We start from the raw sequence: 13,217 nt of genomic DNA, 5'->3' as shown, positions 1-13,217 counted from the left end.
CAGTGTTATACTGATAAGCGTACTCACTGCCAAGGTCTTTGTAATTTTGACTCGATGTTGTAATCACTGAAATAACATAACACACTCTCTCATCCCACAAACTTCCGTCACATTTCCTCCATCCGTTCTAGTTGCTTCAGTCTTTTTGTCACACAGGGTAGCTGTTTTAAATCACGCCCATTTCTAGTCCTAGAAGAACAAGATATTCTCGTTGAAGAGACTTTCACTCTACGACACCGTGCCTGGTCCAATAAGAAAAGTGACCGAAAAGTTAAAAGAATAAAGGACCGCCCTACCGGCCGCTGAGTTTTAACCAGCTGCATACCTCTTCTGTCCACAGGTACGGCCGACTTCTTCGGACTCAACCACTACACGACGTCTCTGATAACTTCAGGACGAAGCGGCCAGGTGCCTTCCAAGCTCTATGACGCCGGTGTCGTCACCTCCACCATTCAAGGCTACAATACCAACTACTGGATCTCGGTGAGTACCGTAGCCCAGGGTTTCTCGCAACCCACCAAGCAGGTGTTTCTATTATCAAGTTAATGGTCGAAGACAAGCATAAACTTTTTGTACAGTAATCTATCTAGTATGAAATTCAAGCCGAATCTTTTTCTTCAAACGTGTCGCTACTTCATCTTGCCCCTATTCGTCATACGTACATACTCTCGTAGACATATTTTCAAGGAAATCCCCAAACTGTACTTCTCAAATATCTGTACTTGGCATGTCTGCCCATGCAATAATTTTCATCGCGTACTAGCTAAAATGTTCCAGAAAGAAACAGCCGCTGACTACAAACCAAGGCTTCAAAGGCATTAACTTACCTGAAATTGTAACTGAGACGCAGAAATAGCTTAGAGGACGCTTTCTGTTCCTTTCTCGCACAAAAACCAAAAAATTCATGTGTTTGCTAACAGACTTACTCAACTTTATGACATGTGTGCCGTCTTGAAGATGAGAAAAGTAAGAAGGAAACTTGCACGTTGTCTAACCTAAGAACTAAAACAGCTCATGAATCTCAGAGACGCTACATACCTGGCACATAAAAAGCGCCCCACGCCTGAAAATCATATTACGGACAAGCAAAAGTCGAGCGGTGTCAGTGAAGCTGTGAGAAATGTAAAACTCAGGCGTACCCACGCATTAACCTAGAACGGATATAGACCAGCAATCCTATGGAAAAACCTGTTTTGTCTTGGTGTAGGCAAAGTAAAAGCTGAGCAGATCCCACTGTCCCAGTCGACGAACTACTGAACTGATACTTCACTTTATCTTCAAAGCCAGCTGAACCACAAAGGAAACAGAGACTCGCTGATTACATCACGGGAATAAACCACGAAAACTTCTGTCTAAAGCATGTTGCGAGCTACACCATCAGAAAGCCATTATGCGTATCAGATCAGCATCTACTTTAAACGATGACAGCACAGTGCAAATGGTAGAGCTTATTATTGTCCTATTACTGCCTACTGCAATAGCTGTCGTCAATTACTCGTTAACCACGAGTGTTTCCCCTGAAGCCTGGAAACAGGGACTAGTTAAGCCTTTACCTAAAAAGGATGCCGCCACAGCAGCCTATGGTTACCGCTCTACTTGCAACCTTCGTGCACTGTCCAATACCTTAGAATATACAGGGTGATCCGGCGGCATATAGGTATTATGCAACCCACAGCGCCTTCAGAATCCAGCGGCGAGAATATCATATTCTCTCGCTCGCTGCGAGCAGACCATTAGTTCTACAGAAAAATGAATAGGACATTTTTGTTGGAAATTTAACGTAGTTAAATTTTGTCGTAGTATATGTTCTTGCTGGAAGCCGCGTTTTTGAAGTTATACGAGTAAAACGAATTGAAGGTCGCTTTTGTTCGTTTTTATTGAATAATTCGAACATTAGAGCGTCTAGCTAAAACGTATCCCAGCACAAAATTTGACTTCATCGATTTCCTGCAGAGAGGACCTATGTTTGTACATAGCAAGAGTGAGAATGTGAAAATATGGCGCGTGGTATTTGAAGGAGTTGCGGGCTGCATGAAGCATTAAGTAGGTGCAGCTGAATACCCATAATAGCCCAAGACCAGCTAACAGACTACCTAACTACAAACAGCCTACTAGAGTAATAAATATCAGGCTTCCACAAACATCGCAGCACAACGTTTGCCTTAAGAAAGGTAATCAGATGACCCCAAGTTTGCCATGGATGCACAAGAGACAACTATGACGTTTTATTTGCCAAACTTAGCAGACGAAATCTGTCGCTAAGCGCAGTGTAGTGGATAGTTCGGACCTGACATCTCACCAGCCGTCCTCATGTCCAGCTCCATAAAGTCTTAATGGAAGTAGGTAGCGTGAGGCTTCCCCCAGCGTTCGGTAATAAGTCCTATATTCATTGTACGAAAGAATGTGTCATCGGCTTTGTCCTACTGCAAATACCACATGTACGTTGATGATCTCCAGTTGTATCTCAGTGTAAAAACAATAAACCTGAAGACGTCTGGCGAGAATCGCAGCACCGACCTATGTGCGCTACCACAACGAGCACCAGATATAGGGCTAAATCTCAGCCTATGCCAAAACCAAGCAGTACTGGTTGGTAATTCGCCTCCTGAAACGCCGAGAGTCCCTATCATCTTTAACCCTAAATGGGACAAATATCATCTTATTTCCTTCAACGAGGAGTCTAGAAGTAATAATAGATGAAAATTTAAATTGGATGATCAAAATCCTTTCTGTCCCCGTCCGTCGTTCAGCCACCTTCTCGAAGTCGTCCTCAGTAGCAGGAACCCGACTCTGCAAAAACTTCCGGCATTATATTAGTAAAATAAATAAAGTCTCCAGAATACAGCGAATGACATATCTACCAAAGCAACAACAAGGATTATCGTTGTCCCGGTGGGTACCATTGTACATCGCTCTTTCCATCCCGATATTCCTCATTTCCCAGTATTCCTGCCCGATGTAGTGTCTTTGAGTTTCCTTTTCCCAGAACTTGCTATTTAAAAAAAAAAACCATCATTTTTGTACACCTATAAATTCTTCTTTTATATTAACACTATCGTTTTTGTTATTATTGTCATTATTACTAGGTCTACAACTTTGCTTCCGCCGTTTTTTCTCGAAGTTCGGGGCTTTATTGTGAAAAACTTACAAAAATATTATGATTCATAGTATTGCCCATCGCTGTCCACTACATTCTCCCATTTTTCGGATAGCATACGAATTCCTTGGTGGAAGAACTGGGCGTCTCTTGTGTGGATCCATGAATCGATTCAATTTTGCACTTGTTCATATGATCGGAAGTGCTGGTCAGCCAGAGTGTATGCCACTGATCGAAAAAGGTGGCAGTCAGAGAGAGCAACGTATGGAGAATACAACGGGAGGGATAGAACTTCTCATTTCAACGTTTCCATGTATATTTTGACAGGTTTTACGACATGGGGTCGAGCACTGACCTACTGCAAAATTACCTTTACGCATCTCTGTGTTGTGGCCGTTTATATTTCAGTACTGGGCTCGAACGCATCAATTGCTTTCGATAATGATGTCCTGTGACTCTCTTCGTCTGAGTAGCTACGAAAACGTTCTGTCCTCTACCGCCATGCCGGTCTTCGACATCAAAATCACCGTTCTTAAGGCATTGACAACATTCTCTGCACGTTCTTCCACTAAAAGTTCCCTCACCATTGGTCTTACCCAGCACTTTAAGAGGCACAGCTGCAGATTTCTTCATGTTAAAGCAGAAAATTAAAACTTTCCGCAAATGGCGATAAATGGGTACGTAAGTTGACGTACTTAATCGGGAATAACCTTATGATGCAATCACAAATCGACTAATATTTTTAGGGCATTATGTTTACAGATGCCTAAGCTTATTGTATTACACCTATGTCCAACCACCTGAACCCCACTTTCCGCTACTGCCGTCTATTGCAAAACGGCGGAAGCAGAGTTATCGACCTATTATTATTATTAATGATAGTACAAGTACTGGCAGTATAACTTTATTAGTTCGTAATCAGTATGATTTACTCAAACTTCAGTCACTCAAATCATTTTAATACTCTTTGTCATTTTAAAATTGTTATTTATTAGGTAACTGTGCTTTAATAGATACTGTACACGTGAAACCCTGGTCTGATGTAAGAGAGGGCCCTATGGCCGTAATTGGATCAGGTTAAGCAAGTAAATAAATGTTCTTTCAGGAGTAATACGTTTATCATCTGTATGTAGGCTCTGTGCGTGAGTGGTGACTCAATTGTTTCAGGACGTTCCATGGGGACTCCGGAAGCTCCTGAACTGGGTACACAACTCCTACCCCGGTTACCCCATCTTCGTCACGGAGAACGGCTGGGTGGACCCTCCTGGCGTACTCAACGACACAGGCCGCGTCCACTACATCAGGGTGAGTCAACATTCTCGTCCTATTTTCGACGTCAGTTTCAGACCAGGCAGCTCAGACAAATAAAAAATTTAAAGAAGTGAGAAATTCAGTGTCAACGAAACTTCCTAGACAGATTCACTACCACGGAGAATGATGTCCCGACCACTGATATTTATTCGTCGTGTGGGGCAGTTGGATGCTTATATGGAGAAGTACTAAAAGAAGTAATAATGCTATGAAATTAAGTCTGACGCAGATGAAAGGCCCACAAAATTCCTGGGAACAGTAATGTCCAATACTCGAATAAAAGAAAGGACTAGGGAATCTGGTACCCATAGCACAAGTAACATTATGTCAAATATGGCAAAGGAGTCTTAAGCGAAAGAATGGAGAAGAAGACTGCTAGGCAGAATCTAGTGTCTGAATCGTGTAACTTGTCTTCAGAAGAAACAGAGGGACATGAGATGCGATTAGGAATGTCATGCCGCTTAAGAGAGACAAAGGCGTTGGGCAAAAACTTGGGAACACCGGGACAATCGCATGTATGAACACAGATGCCGATGGTGGCCAAGCCTGCAGTTTGCACTGTTGTATTTAACCACGAACAGCACCTCACTGACTTTAGAACTCCACCTCGCTCAGCTATTCCCTGCTTATGCAGCTCCCTTCACGTTGGTTTGGTGCTGACAGGGTTCGCGAGTGCGACATTCATTTCTGCGGTGACTTTTACAGTTGTAGTTCTCTTATTTCTCCCCACACTCCACTGACCGTCTGTCACGATCACTCAACACACACTTTAGTCCGAGTTGTGACTCTTCCTTTTCCATGTATGTGGTGTAACTCTCCAATACGGTTCGTCTTGAAACACCAAACACTTTGTCTCTCTTGTTTACGGAGCGACTACCAGATGGGCACCAACAATCTGCCCACATTCGAATTCACTTAGCTCCGACATACTGCACCAAAATCTACAATGATGAAGACGCCAATACAAGAAAAACATGGTGCCGAAGCCATAAAACCTGTACTGTGGAGCAAAAGCAAGAAAGTCATTTGGTCGGATGAGTGTTGTTTCATCCTGTTCCCAACTTCAAGGCCGAGTTTATGTCCCAAGAATGAAACATGACGGAGATTCGGTGATGATCTGGGCAGCCACGGACCCCATGGTTACTGTACAAGGTAGAATTACAGACAAGGAATATGTGACCATTTCGTCTGATAAGGTTCATTCCGCGGTAAAATGTTTCCCAATTGTGGTGTGACGTTCTGAGATGACAGGGTCCCTGTTGATACCATTCGCGTGGTCCATGACTGGTTTCCTAAGCATATTCCCTGGCATATTCCCTGGTCACCTGATCTCACTATTATTGAGGCTTTTTGGTCTGGTTTGGATACAATGGTGGATAATCGATATCCACATCTATCATTGTTACTTAAATTTTCCACAGTTTTGCAGGAAAAATGGTGTAAGTTTCGCTTCCAAACAGCACAGGGCCTGTATTTCTCCATTCCTAGACGAGTATAAGCTGTTCTAAATTCCAACGGAACTCCTACACCGTGTTAGGTATTATAATCTGTTGCGCTTTTGATGTTTCCTTATTTGTGTCCACTCCCTGTACCTGCTGAGACGGAGAAGGCCCTAATTGTACTTTTTAAAGACAGAGAGCGATTTGATTTTGAAAGCGTGACTTGGGAGAAACTTTCAAGCATTTGAGGAAAGTGAGAGTGAATTAGAAAGCCAGAAGACTTATTACAAGTAGTCCACTGTGCTTACAACAAAAAGTAGTATTCAGAGTGAAGGCGGACTGCAATACAGTACAATTGGGGAAAGGCGTAAGACAAAGTAGGAACCTATTTCCCACTCCTCTTGTAATATGCTAATAGTATAAGCTACTCAGCTACTGGTAAGGGACAAAGGGATAAAATTTGTACGTTATCGAGGAAGATGTTATAGATCTGAAGGCAACATGAGCCCCTCAGCGAAAAATTAAAAAGAGCTCCAAGGAATGATTTGAGCAATGCAGCATTTTGGGATGCTTATGGTATAAAAGTCGATCAAAGAGAAATGAAAGTTATGCATACAAAAGGAGGAAAATACAGAAAAAAATTAAGACGAGAATGTTCAGGCATAAAAATATCTAGGAACAAAAATAGAGACTGAATGGACGTCAAGGCCTATAAATGTTAAAATTATCATTTGCAGGCAGCAGTAAGATGTTGTGGAGCGTAGAAATCAGCTTATAAGACATTTTATTGTTAATGTGCTGTTACACTAGGTTAGTTATATGTTTTCTTACGGACGAGAGCTCCAAGAGGATGGAGCCTTTTGAATTGTGAATGTGATGAAGAACGAAAACAATGAAATAGGAAGACCTCAGCTGTAAGCAGCGGCAAGAGACAAGTTGGTTATTTTGAGAAACTGCGCAGTGAAGTTTCAATAAAATTTCATAATTATTTCAAGTTCATAAAATGTGATTCTGTCTATCCAGATGAATCATGATTTCAAATGTATGTACCTTACCGATATATGTTATAATTGGTAGATTCAACCCAAAATCTTATTCTTAAAAGCTTGTCAACAATAGGTAAAAACTGTAGAGGAAGACAGACATTGAAGTACATCCAGCAAATTGTTCAGAACGTAGGTTGCAATTGCTTCTCTGAGATGAATATTTTGGAACATGAGAGGACTTCTTGGCGGGCTGCATGAAGTTTGCAACAGGAGAGGAATTTTGGTGGGCCGCATCAAACCAGTCAGATGACTGATGACCAAAAAACATTGTCCCCATGCTAATCGAGTTCACTTAACATGGGTTAGCATTGACTTCCCACTGTTTATTTTCTGGGAGAATTAACGAAGCTTTACTGAGAAAGCTCTCAACAACAAAAAATTAGAAGTTCGGAATAGGTACAGTATTTGGCACTATGATTCGCATTCATAATTTTTCTAGTACTAAAGTATGACAACCTCAGAGATTAACCTACAATTCAACACGATATAAAATAAATTTTAGCAAGCACCATACTCGAGCTCGTAAACAACGTTAAGTATGACCATTAAAGTTTTTATCACCATCCTGCCACAAAAATTCATGTAATCTGTGGTAACGGACACACCTTATCATTGTTTACGTGCTTAAATGAATATCACATTTACCAGAATAGCAACAACTTCTGATGTGCATTTGCGTCCAAGAATATACGAGTATTTAGGATCTTTAAATGGGTTGTACGTATCGACATCATCCTCAGATTCGAACAAATGGTCCCTGAAAAGCAGTTTTCTGGCACATCACGTATTCGTTACTATTACTGGAAGCCATATTTTTGCCGCTTACCGTTGTTTATAATTACAAATTTTGAAAAAGTTTTCATTAACGAGGATCTGAAATCTGAGATAGAGCTTCCATCTCTCTATCGCAAGGCTGTCAACTAATACGAATAAAGCACATTAGTTCCCACGTGTTACATGCGATAACTCTGTTTCTCATCGACTGTGCCTTACCTCTCTTTACAGCCTTGGTCTTCGTGTGTAGACTGTGAGAAATGAAGAAATAATCAAAATAAGAAATAAAACTTGATGGTGTACGAAGTACGGAAAAATGATAAAACTAGTTCTTTAAAGTAATGTAAGGATGAAATAAAGTCCGCAAGACAAAGGGCGCAACCCTTTCTGGCCGGAAACAAGTTTACAAATACAGCAAATTGTGACAGTAAGTCATGGAATCTTAGAAACGGAAATACACTTGTATTTGATTACGTCGAAATATCGTAACTCAACGACTTAATCCTGTTCTGCTCATGTACGTGGAGTGTGGGTTCTCACAAAAGACAGGAAAAGATGGAAGATTAGAGTTCCCGTCCATGGTGTGATCATCAGGGATGGAGGTGAAGTTAGATTTGGCGAACTATGGGGAATCGGTCGAGTCCTATAGAAAGCATTTATGTTAAACGGTTTGAAGAAACCTGTCTTGCTGGAATGGGAAACGAACAGTCATCCTCTCGAATGAAAGTCCAGTTGCTTAACAACTGCGACATTTCGCTCGATACAAGACCGAGGAAGGAAGAACATGCCAGACAGCAAAAATGAAGTTCGTGAGACGAGCAGCAGGCAACACTGGAGGACGCAAGGAAATTAGTTAAATAACCTTTATTTGGTCCTGTAGGACTACACAGTTACAAATGCAAAGTACTGGATATAGCTAGGAGATGTAAAGAACGAAATAAATAGAACTGACCACACTCGTGAAACAAAACAAATATGTAAGTTACGTGTGAGCTCTGAGGACTATTGGGATGATCAACCGAATTCATAAGGAATGGAAGTAGTATCAGACTACACAGTTTAATATGTATGAAATAATCGGAAAACGTTAATATTTTGGCTCACTTGGCGACACATTCTGTTACTTTTTTCCTCTGCTGCCTTCTGACTGATTGCACACATTCTAAATCCTCAGCTATCGCCAACAAGTGCTAGCGACTACAGTAAATTCCATGGTGCCATCATCTTTATAGGAAATAATCTGCTAGCCAACCATTATTTAAGGGTGCACTGTATGGCAGCATTAGAAACGTGGGACCAACTCTTCCTTTTTGTGGCAATTAACACATCTGTTTGTTTTAATGGTTCTTTGTACCCAAGACACATAATAATTTGACGGTATTATTTGGAAACAACTTCAGACTATAAAAAAGGGCGATCAATGAGCAAAAGAAGAAGAATATTTCGATGAATGCAAAATTAAGACACAGCCAGACAGTGAATGATCCAAGAGCCTTTTACAAAGGAGAAAGTCTGGCCCTTGTAAGAAGAGGACTGCTTAGGAGGGCTGAAGCTGCGGAACGAAGGATTCTGAGGAGGATGTGGGGAGCTCGAAAAACAGAGGACGTTCAATACAGAATACAAGATCTGTGAACCAAGGAGTGAGGATTTCGCACGTGTCCTTAGAACAGACTACGAGAGATTGATACATCAGAATGCTGTTTCTCGTGAACAAGAGAACAAAAGTACAGAGGGATTTGCAGAAAAGGGAATACGGGAAACGGATTTTCCACAGGGTGACTTTCAAACCAGAAACTGAGATTGGCATCGGTTTCCAGAACTCAATTAGACCCAGAACCAAAACAGAATGACCACAAGGCTGAGGAAGGTTTCAGAGTATGTGAGTGAAATAATGGAACGTAGGGACAAAAAAGAATTACAGAAAATGAGTTCATCCGAAGTGATGTTGTTCTCAAATGACCAAACCGAAAAGTAAAAGAAGAAAAACAGCAAAAGAAATGTTTTAAGTCGATAGCTCCTCAAAATGGTGTTCAAAATTGTGCAAATGACTACAGCATTATTTACTTTCAACGTGACTGTTAACTATTTTTATTAACTATTTCGTGCTAGTATCTCGAAAAACAGCTGATTACCCAAAGAAAAATTTAAAAAAATGGTCATCTGACTCAAACAGTGGACGAGTACCCAGTCAAAGAATTAACTACCCTCTCAATGACAAAAAGGTGCGCTCTTTCAAGATGGATCTTACTGGTGTTTATACAGCACATGTCTCTTCCGTGAAATATGATACCGATCAATCGAAGGGCAGCGAAATAGATAGCTTTTGTCACGTGTCAGTGACTGGGAGCAGTTGCGCCTTGGCCAGGCAACTGACTTCACTGATTGCGTCCTCTCGTGCCACATTTCGAACCACTGATCCCTCATCGAGCTTATGATTTCGCACCATTTGTCAATAATTACGCCTTCAGTGTACAAATTAGTCTCACCGCTTAAGTACACAGGGGCAAATGTTGATGGGGATATTTGAACGTAAAACTTTCGCCATATTGTAATTTCTGGTAATATCCAAACATGTTTAACAAGAGCTATGCCAATCACTCGGTTTTTCGCACCACACCACAGTTTAATAAAAATGAATAGCATCCAAACCTCACTTAATTGCAGTGTAGCCATTGATATATTTTAATGATATTATGATGAAACTGTTGTTTATTGCAGGGCTACGTGTCAGCTATCTTGCGCGCCATCAACGAAGATGGTGTACCAATGATTGGCTACACGCACTGGAGTCTCATCGACAACCTGGAGTGGATGAATGGATACTCGTGAGTATCGCCGGAAATAGTGACGTAAGAATGCAGAGCAAGATGAAACCACATAGCAGATATGTGCAACACTTCGGGTATTTCGATCACTGTATGGCCCTGACATGTGTCTTGTTAATTTTTCCTGGAATCATCTCTTTCATTTCCCCTAGCCAGATGTGCTGGATACACTAGTGCCAGTGCACTGTCGCACCATCAGTCCACCGTTACTATCCCGGTACTACCTGTTTCCACATGCTGCTTGTAGGAGCATCTCTGCGCTGATATGTATCATCTTTGATCTCGAATTTGTGTCGAGTTGATGAGATGACAGAGCTCTTCCTATCCATTGCTGTATTGTGTCCATTTCTTAAGCTCTTATTATCTGCAGAACCCTCCCAGGAAATTTCAGCTGCACTTTTCATGCTGATGTTCTAATATATTAGTACAATTTTTCTCAGAACTCAGTGAGTGTTCTGTGTTGCCCTGCCTACATACACCATGACCCATTTAACACCCACAGCTAGACAAAGGTCATTTTTCGTTGTCTTATCGTAGGCAACCATGATGGTGTCTCATATAGAGCTGATCCGGAAAGCATGTAACGTTTGCGCGTATCTCGCGCACATCTGACTGCACCATAGTTACACATGTTCAGTTACATCCTTAAACTCGAGAAAGAGGTAGCTTAGCCATTTTCTTTCATTACGTTAACGACTGCACTCATTATTTGTCGGTGATTATGCTTAAAACAATGGTCCGGGCCGACAGCCGTGCACTTAGAGACATTATCAAGTTTTTGAGTGCGACAAATGTTCGATCTTGTGAAATTTATCGTCAGGCAAGTGAAACTTTCGAGGACAACGTGAGAAGTGAAGCTGTGGAGTGAAAGTGGATTAGGATGGTTAAGGAAGGATGGGAAATAACCACGCGGAGGAAAGCAGTGGATGCCCGTCGTTGATCACCGTATGAGTGGTGCGCTGCATCGACAAACAAGTTCGTTCCAGTAGGCGGGTAACGAATTCCGTTTTGTCAATGCATTTTCAAAACATTTCGCTGTCTTTAGTAAACGTGACTGTGGCTCAACATTTGCACCACAAATCTATGTGCACGATGGGTACGATAAACTACTGACGTTCTAAAACAGAAACGCATTGGAGCAGCCTTGGAGTTTTTACAGCGTTATGCTCCAGTATCTAAGAAAGGTAAGAGATCGGACCCGCAAAGTTACAGACCAATATTCCTAACTTCTGTTTGCTGGAGAAACCTTGAACATACTCGCAGTTCGAATATAATAAACTTACTAGAGGCTGAGAAGCTTATGTGCACGAATCAGCATGGCCTCAGAGCGCATCGCTCATGCGAAACTAAGCTTGCGCTTTTCTCACATGGTATACTGTGAACTATGGATGAAGGGCATCCAAGAAAGCAAAGCCACGTCTTTCTTCAAGAAAAATCATTGCACTGTGTTTCGAGCCTTTCAAGGAATTTAACTAGTGGACTGGATGGAACGAGATACAACAATAAACGCTACAGCTAACCGTGACAGAAAAAATGACATGGACTACTGACTTGTAGCATCCTTTTCGTGAATGACAACGCACGACCGTTCACCTCAAGCGTAACGATAACGCTTCCTGATTCCTTTTGCTGGGAACAACGATAGATAAATCCAGTATTCACCTTGTTTTTCATCTCAAGAAGTTTCTTGTCGGCCAGCGGTTTGTAAGCGATAATAAGATCAAAGTAAACGTCCAAATCTTGTACGAATGCGTACTTTCACGGTGATTTTCATTAGTAAAACATATTTGGGTTTGAAGCCGCGTCGATTGGCTTCACCAAGCGGCCGAAGAACCTGAACAACTTTCAAATAATATTATCAAGTGAGGAATCTAGGGATACACTACAAACCCTTATGTATAAGTTGTGCAGGCTATGGTTCAAATGGCTCTGAGCACTATGGGACTCAACTGCTGAGGTCATTAGTCCCCTAGAACTTAGAACTAGTTAAACCTAACTAACCTAAGGACATCACAAACATCCATGCCCGAGGCTAAGTTGTGCAGGGACAGTGAAGACATGGTCAGGATAATTTCATCAGTATAGATGCAGATGTAGATGTAGTAGGTTCAGAATTCTTTACAGAACCTCTGTGGTCCATCTATCACACTTCCAATCCGCTACTTCTCCCATCCATCTCCATTTAATTTTCATTCCAGCAATAATTATGTCTTTTCCTGTAATTTGCAATTTCCAAATGTGTAACCCTCAGTTTTTGGATGGTTTCCTTTTTAAATGCCGTGATTCACGCCGCACGCTCTTTGTAGGCGTAATCATAACGCTCAGCACTTTTCCACAGACTGAAGTTCGGACTGCACTCCGTGGACTATGACGATCCAGAGAGACCCAGGACGCAGAAGGCTTCGGCGAAAGTCATCGCAGACATCTACAAGAACATGGCCGTGCCGTGGGAGGATTTCGAGAACGCCGACACCACGCCGCCATCTTAATTTGAACATGTATATATGTAAACAGTTGAGCACAAGTACCTAATAAAGTTTGCATTCTGAAAGACACCATGCTGTGTAGTTTGTTGCACCACAACCCGTCCACACTCAGTCACAACCCCAGGTACTGAACACTAACACTACTTTCTCTACGAGATTATTTATAATTACTTTGAAACATACAACACTCCCACTTGCAGTAAAATGATAAAATGCCTTGAAGCAGTTGATTATTCTGC

The 13,217-nt window shown here is 41.6% G+C and overlaps 1 protein-coding gene across 11 annotated transcripts in view; it reads left to right on the top strand.

Moving 5' to 3' along the window:
* Positions 1 to 13,004, top strand: part of LOC126198739 (myrosinase 1-like) — a 192,225-nt gene extending 179,221 nt beyond the window's left edge. For 8 of the 11 annotated variants that reach the window (XM_049935282.1, XM_049935287.1, XM_049935281.1 and 5 more), the window contains 4 exons: positions 341 to 483; positions 4,265 to 4,402; positions 10,386 to 10,492; positions 12,831 to 13,004. In XM_049935282.1, coding sequence (XP_049791239.1) covers positions 341 to 483; positions 4,265 to 4,402; positions 10,386 to 10,492; positions 12,831 to 12,981 — 539 coding nt within the window. In that variant the 3' untranslated portion in view covers positions 12,982 to 13,004. The remainder of the gene's footprint in view (positions 1 to 340; positions 484 to 4,264; positions 4,403 to 10,385; positions 10,493 to 12,830) is intronic. The other 3 variants (XM_049935283.1, XM_049935278.1, XM_049935279.1) reach the window with 3 other exon arrangements.
* The last annotated feature ends 213 nt before the right edge of the window (positions 13,005 to 13,217 follow it).

The sequence above is a fragment of the Schistocerca nitens genome, chromosome 8 (genome assembly GCF_023898315.1).
Source record: "Schistocerca nitens isolate TAMUIC-IGC-003100 chromosome 8, iqSchNite1.1, whole genome shotgun sequence".
In the NCBI taxonomy this organism is placed as follows: domain Eukaryota; kingdom Metazoa; phylum Arthropoda; class Insecta; order Orthoptera; family Acrididae; genus Schistocerca; species Schistocerca nitens.
Note: the sequence above shows the minus strand (reverse complement) of the source record. Positions and strands in the feature narration are given on the sequence as shown.